Raw genomic sequence first — 19,237 nt, 5'->3', positions numbered from 1 at the left:
CTGATTACTGCACTATCGGCCAAGCTCCAACATCTGATTACTGCACTATTGGCCAAGCTCCAACATCTGATTACTGCACTATTGGCCAAGCTCCAACATCTGATTACTGCACTATTGGCCAAGCTCCAACATCTGATTACTGCACTATTGGCCAAGCTCCAACATCTGATTACTGCACTATCGGCCAAGCTCCAACATCTGATTACTGCACTATTGGCCAAGCTCCAACATCTGATTACTGCACTATTGGCCAAGCTCCAACGTCTGATTACTGCACTATTGGCCAAGCTCCAACGTCTGATTACTGCACTATTGGCCAAGCTCCAACATCTGATTACTGCACTATTGGCCAAGCTCCAACGTCTGATTACTGCACTATTGGCCAAGCTCCAACGTCTGATTACTGCACTATTGGACAAGCTCCAACATCTGATTACTGCACTATTGGCCAAGCTCCAACATCTGATTACTGCACTATTGGCCAAGCTCCAACGTCTGATTACTGCACTATTGGCCAAGCTCCAACATCTGATTACTGCACTATTGGCCAAGCTCCAACATCTGATTACTGCACTATTGGCCAAGCTCCAACATCTGATTACTGCACTATTGGCCAAGCTCCAACATCTGATTACTGCACTATTGGCCAAGCTCCAACATCTGATTACTGCACTATTGGCCAAGCTCCAACGTCTGATTACTGCACTATTGGCCAAGCTCCAACATCTGATTACTGCACTATTGGCCAAGCTCCAACGTCTGATTACTGCACTATTGGCCAAGCTCCAACATCTGATTACTGCACTATTGGCCAAGCTCCAACATCTGATTACTGCACTATTGGCCAAGCTCCAACGTCTGATTACTGCACTATTGGCCAAGCTCCAACATCTGATTACTGCACTATTGGCCAAGCTCCAACGTCTGATTACTGCACTATTGGCCAAGCTCCAACATCTGATTACTGCACTATTGGCCAAGCTCCAACGTCTGATTACTGCACTATTGGCCAAGCTCCAACATCTGATTACTGCACTATTGGCCAAGCTCCAACATCTGATTACTGCACTATTGGCCAAGCTCCAACATCTGATTACTGCACTATTGGCCAAGCTCCAACATCTGATTACTGCACTATTGGCCAAGCTCCAACATCTGATTACTGCACTATTGGCCAAGCTCCAACATCTGATTACTGCACTATTGGCCAAGCTCCAACGTCTGATTACTGCACTATTGGCCAAGCTCCAACGTCTGATTACTGCACTATTGGCCAAGCTCCAACATCTGATTACTGCACTATTGGCCAAGCTCCAACGTCTGATTACTGCACTATTGGCTAAGCTCCAACGTCTGATTACTGCACTATTGGCCAAGCTCCAACATCTGATTACTGCACTATTGGCCAAGCTCCAACATCTGATTACTGCACTATTGGCCAAGCTCCAACGTCTGATTACTGCACTATTGGCCAAGCTCCAACATCTGATTACTGCACTATTGGCCAAGCTCCAACATCTGATTACTGCACTATTGGCCAAGCTCCAACATCTGATTACTGCACTATTGGCCAAGCTCCAACATCTGATTACTGCACTATTGGCCAAGCTCCAACATCTGATTACTGCACTATTGGCCAAGCTCCAACGTCTGATTACTGCACTATTGGCCAAGCTCCAACATCTGATTACTGCACTATTGGCCAAGCTCCAACGTCTGATTACTGCACTATTGGCCAAGCTCCAACATCTGATTACTGCACTATTGGCCAAGCTCCAACATCTGATTACTGCACTATTGGCCAAGCGCCAACGTCTGATTACTGCACTATTGGCCAAGCTCCAACATCTGATTACTGCACTATTGGCCAAGCTCCAACGTCTGATTACTGCACTATTGGCCAAGCTCCAACATCTGATTACTGCACTATTGGCCAAGCTCCAACGTCTGATTACTGCACTATTGGCCAAGCTCCAACATCTGATTACTGCACTATTGGCCAAGCTCCAACATCTGATTACTGCACTATTGGCCAAGCTCCAACATCTGATTACTGCACTATTGGCCAAGCTCCAACATCTGATTACTGCACTATTGGCCAAGCTCCAACATCTGATTACTGCACTATTGGCCAAGCTCCAACGTCTGATTACTGCACTATTGGCCAAGCTCCAACGTCTGATTACTGCACTATTGGCCACGCTCCAACATCTGATTACTGCACTATTGGCCAAGCTCCAACATCTGATTACTGCACTATTGGCCAAGCTCCAACATCTGATTACTGCACTATTGGCCAAGCTCCAACATCTGATTACTGCACTATTGGCCAAGCTCCAACGTCTGATTACTGCACTATTGGCCAAGCTCCAACATCTGATTACTGCACTATTGGCCAAGCTCCAACGTCTGATTACTGCACTATTGGCCAAGCTCCAACATCTGATTACTGCACTATTGGCCAAGCTCCAACATCTGATTACTGCACTATTGGCCAAGCTCCAACGTCTGATTACTGCACTATTGGCCAAGCTCCAACGTCTGATTACTGCACTATTGGCCAAGCTCCAACATCTGATTACTGCACTATTGGCCAAGCTCCAACATCTGATTACTGCACTATTGGCCAAGCTCCAACATCTGATTACTGCATGTTGCATTCCTGTACCTGTTTTACAAGCAAATTAATGGAATGTGTTCAAATAAACTCACAGCACTTGTTCCTCTCGATGTACATACTCCCGACCAACCTGACAAGCAGCAAAATCCCACCCCTTTACTGTTGAGGTCCCTAGATGCTAGAAAGCCTTTTACTGTAATGCTTTATTCCTTCAGACTGATAGACTTTGGAATTCCCTTTCTGTTTCCTGCTTCCCTTACAATACTGACATGCAGAAATTTGAATGTAAAGTAAACAGATATTTCGCTACTCAATTCAACATAATCCCCTGTTAGGCATGATCCGAAATAATAGCTCCTTACGACCAAATGGTAAAAAGAGTAAAAAAAAAACAAATATTATAAATGCTCGACTGAATTAACTGATTTTTTATTAATTTTTCTGAGGATAGTTATTACTATTTTCGAATTGTTTTCTTCGTTTTAGCTGTCCTATTTGCAAAGTTTCGGCAAAGTTTGACTTTCTTTATGTGCCATTTGTCAGAATTTTTGACTGAATATTCAACTCCAGAAAAATATTGAGTCAAAAGTGAAAGCTTCAGTTCAAAATTTCAACTGCAATAAATGACAACTAAAGAAGTGACAGAACTATTGTGAATGTGGCAATGAATATTGTTGACAAAATTTCAAATTATTTAAATAATGTAAAAGAATTATTGTCTATTGCCTTTGGAATTGAATAGTATCTCTCACTTCCTCTGTTCCTTTCTCCTCTTTTTTCCATTTCCCATCCCCATACTCTTTCTCAATCGTTTAACGTCTTTGGTTCAAGTAATAATTCTTCAAAAATTTGTTATGTTCCATAATTTTTCCATAATATCTTTAATAATGTAAAAATCCTTTACAAAATTTGCTACTTTTCTGATGATATTTGTATAGAACCAAATTTACAATAATATATTCTTTCCATTTAGTATTATTTTACTATCATATCCATATAAAATTTAAATTACAATTAATAATAGGATGACAGTTTATTTCAATGTTTGTTTTTAGGGTAGCCAAAATTGTTGCACCAAAAAAAGAGACTTTAAAGAAAGCTGAAGAGGAACTGGAGATAGCAAAGACATCATTGGATAAGAAACGATCTTCTTTAAAGGAAGTGCAAAACAAATTGGATCGACTTAACCAAAAGATGGAAAGTAATAAACAGAAAAAAGCAGATCTGGAAAACCAAGTTGACTTGTGTACAAAGAAGTTGGAACGGGCTGAACAGCTCATTGGTGGACTCGGTGGTGAGAAAGAACGGTCAGTAAAAACTTATTTGAAACACATTTTTATTACACATCATGTTTTATTAAATATTTGTAAAACACAAATCTTGAAAAACACAATAAAAGGCAGTGACTAATCAATAGAAATAAGAATTCAAAATGCCCAACACCATACGAAAATGATGCAATACAGTAATTCTAATTTTGTTTGATAATGACTCAAAAGATATGGAATTCATTCTAAGGAGACTCGCCCTTAATTCTTGTCCCTAACCAGGAACTTAAAAAATTGACGGTTTTCCTGAGGAAATATCCTGTAAATTTATTTTATTTGTGCGAAAATTACTTTGCATATGTTTGTTACATAAAAAGAATGCAGTTAAATTTGAGCAAAAAATAGTTAGAAATATCTATTAACGTACGTCCCCTCTCCTCAGTGTATTTTTGCTTTTGTGAAAATATATGCACTGATTACAGATTTTTTTTCAGTTTAAAAGAATTGGAATTAAACTCAGTAATTTAGAACAGAACTGATATATCGGAGTTATGAAAAAATGTTGGAATCATCCCATCACTAATCTATCTATCTATATATCTATAAAAGTGAACTTGTCTGTGTGTCTGTCTGTCTGTCTGTCTGTGTACATTTCCCTATGCAATAACTCTGTCAATTTTCAGCCTACAGACTCGAAATTTGATATACAGGGTACTGAGATTTGGGAAAATCTTTGTAATTCATTTTCGGCTAGAAATTTGGCTGTTAAGGGATTACAGTTATACGATTTGACCTTTGAGAACTCTACCAAACTCCTCCGACAATTTTGGGTCTAAGCACTTGAAATTTTAGATATAGGTTCCTTGGACATGGATCTAACTTAATAACTTGATTTGAGCCCAAAACAATAAATGTTAAGAGGTCATAATAGGGGTCAAAGTTAAAAAAATATTGACCTCTGCGGTCTCTACCAAATTACTCAGACAATTTCTGGTCTAAACATTTGAAATTTTACATAAAGTGTATTCAGAGATAGGACAAGCTTTTTAATCGGTTTGGGTCGAAAATGTTTAGTTACCAATATATAAATGTATGTATGTATGTATGTTTGCATGTCTGCCTAAAACTTTTGACGGAGGCGACAGATTTTCACAAGATCAGTATCGTTTTGAAGTTCGACCTTTTAGACGACAAATATCGAAAAATTGGCTAAAAAGATTAATTTCTTCACCTTCAACTGGGCACTTTTCTACAGGGGGTTCGCTTTTTCGCCGATATTTTTGAAAGCCATCCTCTCTTTTCGATTGTCTAGCCTTAATTTAAACATAAGTTACTTCCAGTTTGGCGGTGGTCGTAAGAGCAAAGACATCAGGGTTTTTTTTCCGTTTCTTTCCTCCTTCGCGGTACGGGTTCGAGCCTCCCTTCCTACTACCACTTTTTTTTTTTTTTGCTCAACAGACACATCCAAACACCGGGCAACACCGGGCTGAAATACTAGTTTCTAATAAAATGAATATTTTTTCTTTCTCCCTCATAATTTTTCGCATGAAATAAATATTTCCTTTTTTTCTTCACGTGAAAGATTTTTTTGTCTCTTCGTCTTTTTTTCACTTTTTCAGTAGATTATTATCGATTGGACACTAATCTACGAGATTATCAAGAAAAAATGCAAAAAAATCAATATTTAAAAATTTTTAAGGGATGCTTAATCCCTAATACAAGATTATAGTAAATCGATCCCCCATATTGGAACCACTTGACAAAAACACAAAACCGAATTATTGTCCATATAGTTGGAGGAGGTAAAGGTTTTATATGTTGTTTTTTCCCAAAAATTTGTTAAAGGTATTATTCTAATTTTCTTTAAAGTGTTGTAATCGCCCAAAAAAGTAGAATCTCAATGAGGCGGGGTTAGCTCATACCAAAAAATGATTAAAAGGAAAGTAAAAAAATATTAATTTGAATTTATTTACCGTGTCTGTTTAATTGTAGGTCATTGTCTACAGACAATTTTACTAAGTACAGTTCATTCCTATTTGAGTCATTTAAATTATTTATTGAATCGATTTTTCGTAATTACACCCCCAAACAACTTATTTTTACTTAAAAAATAACATCAAAGCACTAAGTTCTAGCAAGTTTCATTGTGAAACGTTGAAATGAAAGCTGGAAAGATATAGCTTATATCTTTAACTAAGACAATAAATTAAATTTGTATTAAATGCACAACTCCTTATTTATTTTCCTCCCCATAAGGGCAAAGTTACACACATGGTTGTTTGTTTTGTTTTGTTGTTGTTGTTGTTGCTTTGTTTGTTTGTTTGTTTGTTTTTTGTTTATTTTTTTATTTTTATTTTTTTTTGTTTTGTTTTGTTTTTTTGTATATAACGAGATATCCAGCTCCCTGGGACAAAAAATAAATAATAAAAAAATTTTCTGAGAAAACAGGCCAGCTAAGCAAATATATATATATATATATATATATATATATATATATATATATATATATATATATATATATATATATATATATATATATATATATATCAGTTAACAAGCTATTTACTAAAAGCGGATACATGCCCAATGCCAAAGTGATTCGGCCACACTGACAAATCGGTTGGCAGGGCACATTGATTTGAGCTGTCCCCTTAAGGACTATTTTTAGCCCTTTGGGATCTCAGCTGCGATCGCAGGAGAGACGCCAGCAAGCGATCTATACAGACCTCTCTCACTCACCACTCCCACTGCTATTTGTTGACGACTGCAGTCGGATGGCAGACGACACCTTCAAACAGACATTTACACTTTCTTTCTTAAGAACAGTTTTCTTCTTTACATAAAAAACATGTAATTACCTCAGTTACCGTTTCACAAAGAAAACAACCTTTTCTGTTCATTTATTTACCTTTGTGTAATCACCTTATTGTTGTTGCTTAAAAAATAAATGCGGTGCATTTAAATCGAAAGGAGGTGCCGATCGTTTTATTCTCATTCCTTTTTTTATTATTTGTTTGGGGCGAGGAAATCCCAAACAAATAATAAAAAAAGGAATGAGAATAAAACGATCGACACCTCCTTTCGATTTAAATGCACCGCATTTATTTTTTAAACAACAACAATAAGGTGATTACACAAAGGTGAATAAATGCAAAAAGGTAAATGAATATATATATATATATATATATATATATATATATATATATATATATATATAGTAAGTTATAAAACATATATGGCGATTAAGCTACACTGAATATTCCACGTTTCATCCACTCTAGGATTCTTCAGGCTTATGCGAGAATTTTGTGATTGTTTGCCGTTTTTATATACGCATCTTCTATTGAGATTTTACTTAGCCAATCAGCTTTCTAGTATCCACCGCGCCCTTCCTATCAGCCAATGAGCATGCACTTATCGGACAAAGGCCTATTTGACCTCTGGTTGACCTGTTCCTTTGTGTGTGCTCTATTTAACCTGGATATCTAGTTTCTTGATCTGTTTTAAATCTAGGCTAGGTTTTTTTTTAATGTTAGGTTATATAAATATATATATATATGTACATACATATATACACATATATATGCATATATATATACATACATATATGTGTGATCATTTATGTATATTTTATAACTTACTAACTAGCTCTACCTACGTATTGAGCACTTTTGAAGTAAATACTTAAAGTTTACGCATAAATTTATACTTTCTTATACTAATTTTATGTGAGTAAATTAAGTATACTGAGTTCGTGTAATTCAGTAAATTTTCATATACCAATAGGTTTTAAGCCAAAAAAGGGTTGACTTAAGGATTAAGCTACAAAATTATCACATTTCATAATTGAGCATTAATATACTGTGTGTGCAAAATCAAGACTTCAAGACAAGGTGTTGATGGCAACAAAAAGTGTATTTCATTTTATGTTACAATTGTTTCAATGTCCAGTTCGACAATTTCAAGCATTATATCGTTTGAAAATTTTCAAAAGCCAGCATTTCTTCAGACTTTATGAATAAACACACGTTTGGCAATGTAGCATTTTTTGAATAGAAATATATAATATATATATATATATATATATATATATATATATATATATATATATATATATAAAGAGAGAGAGAGAGAGAGAGAGAGAGAGAGAGAAATAGAGAGAAATATATATATATATATATATATATATATATATATATATATATATATATATGAGAAAGAAAATTCAAACTGTAAGTTGAACTTTACAATCAAAATTTATTGTTCGACTGAATACTCCAAAAAACAATTTACAAAGTCCTTATTCCACAGAGTTTCAAAGAATGCTATTCTTGCTATTCTTCTCATCAGAGGACAGAAAGAAATCAGCAAATTATATTTGTAGCAATGCTAGAATATGCTGGTTATAGCATTAAATAAAACCGCAATTTATTGTAGTCATAAATTGCCAAGGAAAACAAGTGAAAAAATGTTGGATATTTAAAAATATATATAAAAACAAACCGCACATAATATTTCAGCTTGCATGAAAATTCTCTCGAGGTAATCCGAAAGGCGAAAATAGTTCTTTAGAGAGAATGCAGTACAAAATTAAGTCCAGTGTAATGATTCATATATATATTCCGGTTGGAAAGTTTTCAAAGCTGCTGAAACAATGGAAATTGTTTTTTTTGGACAGTGCATTAGCCCAAAGAGAAGTTGATCTCCAGTCAAATGGAATCGAAAAATAAAAAGAAGAGAAAAACAGCATGTCAACTTTCATCGCCGGCTTAATTAGAAAAAGTGATTTCAAACTAAATTTTGAAGAATTAAGATCAGGCTTCAATAAATAAATAAATAAAAATAAAAATAAAACCAGCCCGTAAAAGTTTGTATTACTCTGACCGGATATTGACCCAAAAGTTTTAAGCGTGACATATATATATAGCAATCTTTTAATTATTTAAATTCTAAAAAGTAATTTGTTTACAAATAAATATTTATTTTATTTATATAAATATTTATTTCAAGAAAAAAATATTTCCCCTCGCATAATTAACAAAAACTACTCTCATGAAGAAAAATATGATAGAAAATTAAAAGTGAATAATGTGGCTATACTTGAGTTTTTCCCTTTGACCGTTTGAATGGCTTGAATCGATTTCATTATAAGGTAATTAAAATAACGATGCTTTGTTTACGATATGATAAGGTAGAAAACTAGAGATTTATCATATAATTTAAGAATTAGTATGATAATAAAATTATTATTAAATTAGTACATTATTAAAAAATGGTTTTGAATGATCCTTTTCGTTACAGTGATTTTTACAAAATAATATTAAAATAGAAAATAGTCAATGTTGGAATCGTTAGATTTAAATAAAGAAATATACAAAATTAAGGCTAATTGAGAAGTTACTAATTAAATATATATAAATACGGAAGTTTATTAAATTATAAAAAACAAACCAATAAACTAAATAAATTGACAGATGAGTTAAATTATTAAATAAATATAAATACACAAAAATTAAATAACAATTATCTAATAATTCAAATAAGAAATACCAATGTAAGTTGCCTACATAATTTAATATTAACCGATAAAATGAAGGATAGAAAGGTGAATTTCACTGCTTGTATTAATAAAAGAAGAAATTGTGTGTACTTTTGTATATAGTTGTATTTTGTGTCTGAAGATTAGCCATTTTGGAATTGCAGAATTATAATTTATATATATGCTCGAATATTAATACAGATAATCATTGAGCTTAATTAACTGGGTTAATATTGAATCTGGTTTAATTGGTATGTGAACATTACCGGAATTTCATAAATAAACTTTGGTTAAAAATTATATATATACTAGCGGCGGGTAACCGGCGTTGCCCGGGGTTTTAGATGCGTGTGCCGTTGGGGGAGGGGGGTAAAATGAAAACAAAGCGAAGTAATAACCCTGTTTAAATAGTATAAAAACAAACAAGAAAAAATCCTGAAAAAAAACAAAAACAATTAAAAAAATGGACGTGATGCAATACGAACGGTGTTTGAGAAATCCCAAAAAAGTTTGATGGGGGGCGGGGATTGAACTAGAATCATTGAGGCGAAAGCGCAAAAAAAAAAAAAAAAAAAAAAACGTGATGAATTAACTAAAACGTGAATTAGGTCAAATATCAATTCCGCAGTGAACAAATTCTAAATGATTTTTTTTGTTTTCTCGAATTCTAAATTAATCCTATTAAGGCCAAACTCACACGGAAAAAAATGAGTTCCTTATATATATATATATATATATATATATATATATATATATATATATATATATATATATATATATATATATGGGAAATAAATTTTGTGCATTTGGCGGGGGAGCGGGAATGGGTTAAAAGGATTTTTAAATTTTATAACTAGACATTTAAACAATGATAGAATTGATTATGATTTCATAGAAATTTGATTCAATCAGTAATTAAATAATCAAATGATACCGTAATAATTAAGATCCATAACCATTATCGACCGTTTTAAATAAATAAAAAAAAATCTTTCATTAACTTTCAACAAATTTTGGGAAAAAATACCCAAACCTTTACCTTTCTTAAGCATACAGGTTTTGTGTTCTTGTCGAGTTGTTTCAATATGGGGGATCAATATATTGCAAATATTGTATTAAAAAGAGCGCACACCTTAAAAATATTTCAACATTGGATTTTGTGCATTGGGTGAGGATATAATCTGGCAGGTTAGTGTCCAACTGATAATAACCCACTGAAAAAAAAGTAAAGATGAAAAGAAAAAAATATAAGAGGAATGTATATTATACATATCAATCCTTTATTCTTCTAGTTCTTCTTGTAAAATGAATATTTCTTTTTGTCTTTTTATGAAAGGAATTTTTATATTTTCTACTCATAAAATTATTAATCTTTCTCGTGAAATTAATGATGTTTTGTTTTCTTTATTCTCATGAGATGATCAATAGTTCTTTATCTCTTTCCATATAATTCATACTACTTCAGTATTTCACATGAAATTAATATTTCCTTATTTTTTTCATAACATCGATACTCTGTTTTAATTATTGTGTCATGAATCTTTAAATATTCATCTATAATGTTTTTCTTGTTTTTTGCACTTATTTTATGAGATCAGTAAACATTTTCAAAGTTTTTGCCAATTAAGACTTATATAAAAGTTTTAGTAAAAGTTAAAAGAAAAAAAATGATAAAATTCATAGCATTGATGACTTTAGATTCATAAATGATTCTCATACTTTGAGGCCAAGTCCTCCATCGGATTTAGCTTTATCTCGTTGCAACTATTCGCTAAGTTATTAAAATGCTATTCAATTAACAGACATATTAATATTTCATTTGTGAGTTTGCATTTGAGTACTTGTACAAAATAAAACTTACTAATATCAGTACTACCAACATCTATTGATAGCTCAATTGGCATGCAGTATTTTTTTTCTAGATGGAGTCTTGCTGCACAGACACTTGGTGTTCAATACACAAACTTGATTGGAGATGTGTTGGTTTCTTCCGGAGTTGTAGCATATTTAGGAGCATTTACTTCTGCTTTCAGAGTGGTAAAGTATTTATTGCATCTTTCTTTTCTCTTCTTTTAAATTTGTTTATTGATGGTTTTTTGCTATTTTGGATGGAGTCATTTTTTGCAATGCTTTTCATGCTTGTATCTTCAAAAACTTTCATGCAAATTTAAACTGCTTTCTAGAATTTCATGATTATTTAAACATAATTACTTACAATTGGTATGCAAATAAAATACAAAAATACAAACTGAATATAACTAAGATTATATCTTGGATTGTCTCCACAACACCTTTAAGATGAAAGTGTGTTTGTTCTTTCAGGATCAAATTAACACCTGGGTTCACAGAATAAAACACTTTGGAGTTCCATGTTCAGATGACTTTTCATTGGTGAATACCTTAGGGGAACCAGTTAAAATCAGAGCTTGGAATATTGCAGGATTGCCAACAGATAACTTTTCTGTGGAAAATGGAATAATAATTTGGTATTATTATACTTAATATTTATTGCAATTATTTTTTCTCATACATATTTGTTGTATTCTCTCATTCAAGGAACATGTAAAGAAGAGAAAAAAGAAAGTCAACTCCTGGCACAACATCCTACGGAAACTGATGAACTCCAAATGGGCAGCCGCAGCACACACATTAATGTGTACTATGGAGTATTTTTGTTCTGTTTAAAACAGACTAACATATACTCAAAAAACTCAGAATTGAACAACACCTGCTGCTTGATCACTTGCTACCTCAAATCTATTAGCCTGAACAACCTGCATCTCCTTGCTGGCATTGCCCCTTCAGATGTGAGATGGAAAGTTGCCAGCCGAGTAGAGATCACAAAGACTATCAGGGGTGATTGCCATCTTCTTCATGGTCCAACGACTGAAGTAAAAAAAGAAGCTTCCTCAGCTATATCAAAACCCTAACAACATCTCAGGATGGCCTATTTCCTACAGATACAGGAATCCATCCGCTTCTGAATCCCACCCTGGCTCCAACATACCACTCAACCATCTGAGAATAGGTACAGGGTGATCAAAAAGTGCTATGACTAGATGCAGCTACAAAACTGACCCAACCATCTGTAAATGTGGAAAGGAGGAGTATACAATGCAACAGTCTTGCCTTTTTTTACTGTCTAATCAGTGCAGCTTGCAATATTTTGCAGAATACAACAAAAATGCAAAGAACTGTGTAAAAAAGTGGGAAACTATTGTATAAAAACTTGCTTCAATTCGTTTGTCGACTGATTTTACTTTTTAATTAGTCATATTTAAAATGTTTACTTTTTCACTATGTGTCTATAAACACATTTTTATATCTTGATTGAATCCAAGTTATTTTATCTCTTCTTCAAGTATTCAATTCATTTTTGTTTGTAATTTGTCTTAAACTATTTTGTTCTCGTTTAACTACTTTCATCTTTTCGCTGTAAAAACGCTCTTCTGTAATTCACAAAGTTTATTTGTATTCATTTGATTTTTAGTAAAATTGATTGCTTTTTATCTTGCGTTTTTTTTTTTTTTTAGCAATGCTCATCGCTGGCCACTTATGATTGACCCACAAGGACAAGCTAATAAATGGATCAAAAACATGGAAAAAGCCAATAATCTACATGTTATAAAAATAACTGACGCAGACTTTGTCCGTACTCTAGAAAACTGTATTCAATTTGGAACCCCAGTAAATACCATTTCTTTTACTTCTTAAAAAAAATACGGTTCAATTTTTAGCAGAGGGATCAGTTTACCATGTACATTTAACATAAAATTATCGCAATTCAAAAAAGATGAAATTGTAAATGATGTTCTTTTATGGATTCCAAAACAAGGATGTGGTTGAATTAGGAGACCCCACAGCACTTATACCAATCAAGTGGTAGAAAACTTGCAAGGCATATAGTGTGGTAAGGATAGAGAGAGAAGCATGACTGAGTGATGAATAAAAAAACTGTGTTTGTAAACGAATTATTTTGATTGAAGACTTGTAAAAATCAAGTAACGAAGGATATGTTGCATTAAACTTATATAAAAAGATTAAATACTTCTGATAAAAGTTAGACAATTTTCCCAATTCTTTTATAATCTACAAACTTGATGTTTAATCGATGTCCTCTGGGCTGCATGTGTCGCAATCCTGGTTCACAGGACCATAATTGTGATATACCCCTGGCCGTGTTCATCGATCCCAGCTCACAGAACCATAGATGCAACCCAGCAGGGCTACACTCTTAACCATCTAGTGGTGAACCCTTCAAGGCTGACCAGACTCTCACTGGCATCGGTATTGTAATAAACCGTATTTCAAGCCAGCAATTCAAAAATAACTCTGAGATCATTTCTTATTAACAAAAATAATTATTTAAAAAATCTTCACGATAAACTTTGTACAAGGACTTTGGGTTCTCGATGGCTTCGTGATGCAGGTTGTACAACTTAAATTCATTTAGACAATTTCCCAGCTAGGAACAAGAGCCTTTCAACTTATCTCTTATGGGGGATGGGGGGGGGTCCTGCCTATTGGGCAATTGAGCAATGCGTTTTCTTCAATGCCAATGCCAGCCAGCCAAATCTGTTTCTAAAAACACAATGGTTTTTATCAAACGTAATTTCCAACCACCCTTCTCTTAAGGTCATTCTGTTTTCATCTCTCAAGATTACGCTTTCCTTTCTCTATCCCATTATCTTTTCCTTTCTCTATCCCATTATCTTTTCCTTTCTCTATCCCATTATCTTTTCCTTTCTCTATCCCATTATCTTATGTTCTTTTTCTTTTTTCTGTGAATCTCTTCTTTCTCTTTCTTTCTTTAATTCTCTCTTTCCTTTTTCTTCTCTCCCTTGTCTCTCCTTTCCAACCAAATATATGCTTAAGTCAATTTATTTATCTGTCCAAAAAAATTAACATATCAGCTAACCCTCACAGTTTTCCAGTTTCGTTTCCACTGCTTACTTGGTGATCTGATACTTAACTAGACCAAGTGACTTTTATGACAATATTTCCTAGATAATAGAGCCGACCTCCCCTATGTCCACTTTACTGTTTTTTTTTGTTTTTTTTTCCTGTTTATCATATTGCCAATAAAAACGTATTTCACACTTTGGAGAAATGAATGAATGAATTCCTTTATCCCCATGTCAAACACCCTACCCAACTCTTAGCCTATAAGCAAGGTGGACCGATGTTACCCAGGCATGCAACATCGTTACATTAAAAAATATTGAATAAAAAATGGGAGTGAAAGTGCATATCAGGTATACACTTCCATTTTTCTTTTTAATATATTTACAAAATAATTAAACTCTTTTCTTATTCTGCGAAACATATTAAAAGATGTATTTCAGTTCTTATATTCCTTTTTGGATGAAAACATATCCCAAGTTTTATTTCTTTGCAATTAAATTATTTTGTGTTTAGAAAAAATAATGATTAAGTATTGTAAAATACCTTTTAATGAATGTGTTTGGATATGTAGTGTTTTTTTCTTGAAAATAGTGTGCAGTGTATTTCCTTAAGTATTGATTTCTTTTTAAATTAATTGTTGCCTTATGTGTGTACACGTGTGTCAATGTGCATTTGTTTATGCACCAATTTATTTTTAAGCAAATGTATAATAAGGAAGTATATAAGTGTGCGTTTTAGTTATGCATGGAAATACACAAGAAAAAAATAAGTGAAATTCTGTTAATATTTTTCAAAAACATAATTACATTAAACTTTTTTTCTTAATAAAAAGTTGCGTTTTTCTCAAATCATAGATTTATATGAATAACTTTACTCATATTTTATAAACTTTATGCACTTTTTTGTAAAAAAACATTTGTTTATTTTACAAATACTTCTTTTTTATTTTTATAGGTTCTAGTTGAAAATATTGGTGAAGAATTGGATCCATTGTTGGAACCTTTATTGCTTAAGCAGACCTTCAAACAAGGTGGCACACTGTGTATTCGTCTTGGCGATGCCACCATAGAATATTGCAATGATTTCAAGTTTTATATGACAACTAAACTACGAAATCCTCATTATTTACCAGAGACAGCAGTAAAGGTCAGAATATTAACACAGGTTTTATCAAATGATTATCAAGTTACTTACTCTCTCTCTCTCTCTCTCTCTCTCTCTCTCTCTCTCTCTCTCTCTCTCTCTCTCACACACACACACACACACACACACACATTTTCAACTTTGTATTTTGAATCTAAATTTATAAATCATATGTGGGCAGTCAGGAGAGTGTCTAAAACAATAAATTAGTGAATGAACAACACTCCTAAAAAAAAACAGAAAAACAAACACAACATAATCTCAAAGTCTAGGTTAGAAATTAAATTATTTTATCTTTCTTCCTATGACTGTAATAAGATAAAATCTAGGGTAAAAATAAAACTATATAAATATAATTATACAATTATTTTCTACAAATAAACAATATAAATTAAATTATGCAATTATTTGATGAAAATAAAACTTAGTAAATTAAAATATGCAATCATTTTATGAAAATAAAAATTAGTAAATAGAATTCAGATAATTATTTGATAAAAATAAATTTATCTCAATAGAATAAGCTGATATGATTAAGAAAATATGATCATCAGAAAATACACTAGATTATCTTTTTGTTGATGACTTAGATATTTCGGAGTTATTCTTTTAATTCTAGGTAACTCTTCTAAACTTTATGATCACGGAAGAGGGTCTCCAAGACCAGCTTCAAGGCATTGTTGTTGCTAAAGAACGTCCTGAACTGGAGGAAGACAAAAATGCTCTCATATTTCAAAGCGCCGAAAATAAAAGGTGAGATCAAAGTGTGAAAACCAAATATATTTATAACAAATGGTAAGCAAAAAGTACAAATAAAAATCTTAGTTCTATAATATTAAAAGGATTTTTTTGTGTCCATTCAATTTTTACTAACATACAGAAAATAATAACTACATGAGAAATCAAACAATGACAATGACGTCAGAAGGACTAAGAAAAGCGATCAGTTTACTAAGAAAAAGTAAATAAATACTCATAGGAAAAGAAGTTTAATTTGATTGAGGTGTTGCTTGATCTCGACAGGAAAGAGTATGTGTTAATGTGTTCTGTGGTCAGAAGCTAAGAAAAACAGAAGTCTTACAGTGGGTGTGGAGTGAGTGAGTTCAGGCCGAGAAAAGGAAAAACAAAGATGGCGGCCAGCATTTTATTACGTGTGTTCTCACAAAATCTTGTGCGCGCGTGAAGCTGGAAACTACAAAACGAGCTTCATTTTTAGGTGCTGGAGAGATTCCAGATCTGGCACGAGAATAGGTGCAACGGGAGTGGAGATTCTACTTTCTCGGATTTATTCCCTTTTGTGTGTTTGAGGTGACCCCACTCCCCCCTTGGGAGGCGCAAGCTATTTCGGCGATGGCCAACGCTAGCTTAGGCAACATGATTAAGCCTTTTTGATGTGGTGGCGTGGCTTAAAAAAGTGGACCTTGTGGCAAGGATTCAAAAGTTGGACGATGTGGCCACAGTAATACCACTGTTTCTAGAAGGGGACATGCTGGCCCTCTATTTGGAGCTCAGTGAGCAAGATCAGGGTGACGCGGACGCCATCAAGAGTCGACTGATCGAAGCTTTTGCAGAGGGGCCTTTCGAGGCCTTTAATAAGTTGAAGGAGAAGAGGTGGACTGGTGAATCTGTTGATATCTATGCGAACGAGGTAAGAAGATTGGTTGAGTTGTCAGGCATCAAGAGACATGCCACAAGTCACGTAGTACAAAATGACATTCATTACTGGGTTCCCGAAAGAGATATCGAAACGTTTGCAGCAGGTCCCGGGAGTGGAGACGCTGGATGTGAGTGAGCTGCTCAAAACTGCAAAGATTTTGGTGAGCACCCAGCCCACGGAGTCTGGAGGGACAACAGCAACGGTACAGCAGAATGTGGGTAGGAGTCTGCTGAACCCGAGGATGGCATGCTTTGAATGTGGGGGACCACACATGAGAAGAGACTGCAGGAAGTTCTTGCAACAGACAGTGTGTTATAAATGCAATCGGAGAGGCCATTTAGCGGTGAAATGCATGAGTTTGGGAAACTCGCAAGGGGAAGCCGTAGCACCAGCGGCCGCCCCGATTCAGGAATAGTGGCGCACTCACAGCAGATGCCCAAGCAGAAGATCGTAGTGAAAGGACGGGGAGTTATGGCCCTGATCGACACTGGCTGTACCACTACCATGGTGCACACGACCCTGGTTGGAAGATGGAAAGGGAAGGGTGGAGTAGTAGCATTTGATGGGTCACGAGTGAAGTGTCGAGGGAGGAAGACCATCACTATTGATATTGCTATACACTGGATGAGGGTCCATGCAATTGTCACCGTCCAAGCCATCATTGGAATGGATGTTATATGCCGACTTGGAGGCGTTACCATCACATGCAACAACATGAGGTTCGGACTAGCTGAGTGCGCAGTGACAGAGCAAGCTCTGGAGGGGCCAACAAGGCTGGGGAGGAAAGAAAAATGTTGAGCAAAAATCAGGACTTCCGAGCCGAATTCAACGGAGAGCAGTGGACTGTAGAGTGGGCATGGAAACATCAAGCACCATCGCTGACAAACAGGGTGGCGTAATTCGCTCAGAGGAGGGGCGAGAAAGGAGTTTGAACAAGAAGTGGACCGATGGATTGAGGAGGGTATACTGCTGCCTTGGACGGATGACATTGAGCCGGGCATTTTGCCATTGATGGCTGTTCTACAACCAACTAAAGGGAAAGTAAGACTAGTCCTGGATTTCGGAGAGCTGAACCAACACGTTGAGTGCCATACTGGAGGCGACACCGTAGATGTGTGCAGTGAGACCATTAGAGAATGGAGGCAGATGTATGGGGCGTCTACGTTGGTAGATCTAAAATCTGCCTATTTGCAACTCCGCATCGCCAAGAAGCTCTGGAAATGCCAGTTAGTCAGGTACAAAGGCAAAACCTACTGCCTTAGGCGAGTGGGGTTCGGGTTTAATTCAACACCCAAGATCATGTCAACCATCCTCAGGAAGATTCTGGAAACAATGGGAAAAGGAGATAGGGCAGTGAGTTCATACATAGACGACATTCTTGTGAATGAGTCTCTGGTAACTGCCAAGGAGGTGGTGGCTCATTTGAAGAGGTTTAGGTTGGTCGCCCAAGCGCTGGAAAATTAGACGGAGGGGCTGCTTTGGGGCTAAGGCTGAAATGAGGTGCGTCGGGCAGCCTAGAGTTTCGAAGGGGGAATGAGATCCCGCAACTGAAGCAAGAGCTCAACAGACAGAACTTTTTTCCATATGCAGGAAGTTGATCGGACATTACCCCGTTGCTGGCTGGCTTAGACCAGCATGCAGCTACATAAAGAGGCATGCCGAAAGAAGAGGATGGGATGATAAAGTGGGAGGAAGAACGGTCGCCATGATGGAAGAGCTCCTGAAAGAAGCAGAATGGCAAGACCCAGTCCGGGGAACCTGGAACGTACCGCAAACATTGGATGGATTCGTGTGGTGTGATGCAAGCAGCATTGTAACAGGGGTCGTCTTGAAAGTTGGAGGAGTGGTTGGAGAAGATGCGGCCTGGTTAAGAAGAATGTCATCAATGTAACAGAATTAGATGCAATAGTCAATCTATCCTTGCAATGGGGACTGCGTGACATTAGATGCAATAGTCAAAGGGGTCAATCTGGCCTTGAAACTGCATGACATCTGCATTAAAACAGACTCTGTGTTTGCTTGGCTAAAGTCCCTCATTTCAAGCAAAAAAAGGATAAGAACGAAAGGGGCAGCAGAGATGTTAGTGAAGCACAGGCTTGGGATGC

At 35.2% G+C, this 19,237-nt stretch overlaps 1 protein-coding gene across 1 annotated transcript in view; it reads left to right on the top strand.

Moving 5' to 3' along the window:
• Positions 1-19,237, top strand: part of LOC145292020 (dynein axonemal heavy chain 7-like) — a 475,961-nt gene that overhangs the window by 388,521 nt on the left and 68,203 nt on the right. The window contains exons 52-57 of the mRNA XM_080138024.1: positions 3,676-3,927; positions 11,350-11,464; positions 11,750-11,913; positions 12,961-13,114; positions 15,287-15,478; positions 16,095-16,228. Of these exons, the coding sequence (XP_079994150.1) occupies positions 3,676-3,927; positions 11,350-11,464; positions 11,750-11,913; positions 12,961-13,114; positions 15,287-15,478; positions 16,095-16,228 (1,011 nt within the window). The remainder of the gene's footprint in view (positions 1-3,675; positions 3,928-11,349; positions 11,465-11,749; positions 11,914-12,960; positions 13,115-15,286; positions 15,479-16,094; positions 16,229-19,237) is intronic.

This window comes from Euprymna scolopes, chromosome 13 (assembly GCF_053919585.1).
Source record: "Euprymna scolopes isolate OS-2025 chromosome 13, ASM5391958v1, whole genome shotgun sequence".
Classification (NCBI taxonomy): domain Eukaryota; kingdom Metazoa; phylum Mollusca; class Cephalopoda; order Sepiida; family Sepiolidae; genus Euprymna; species Euprymna scolopes.
This window is presented reverse-complemented; position numbering and strand designations above follow the sequence as displayed.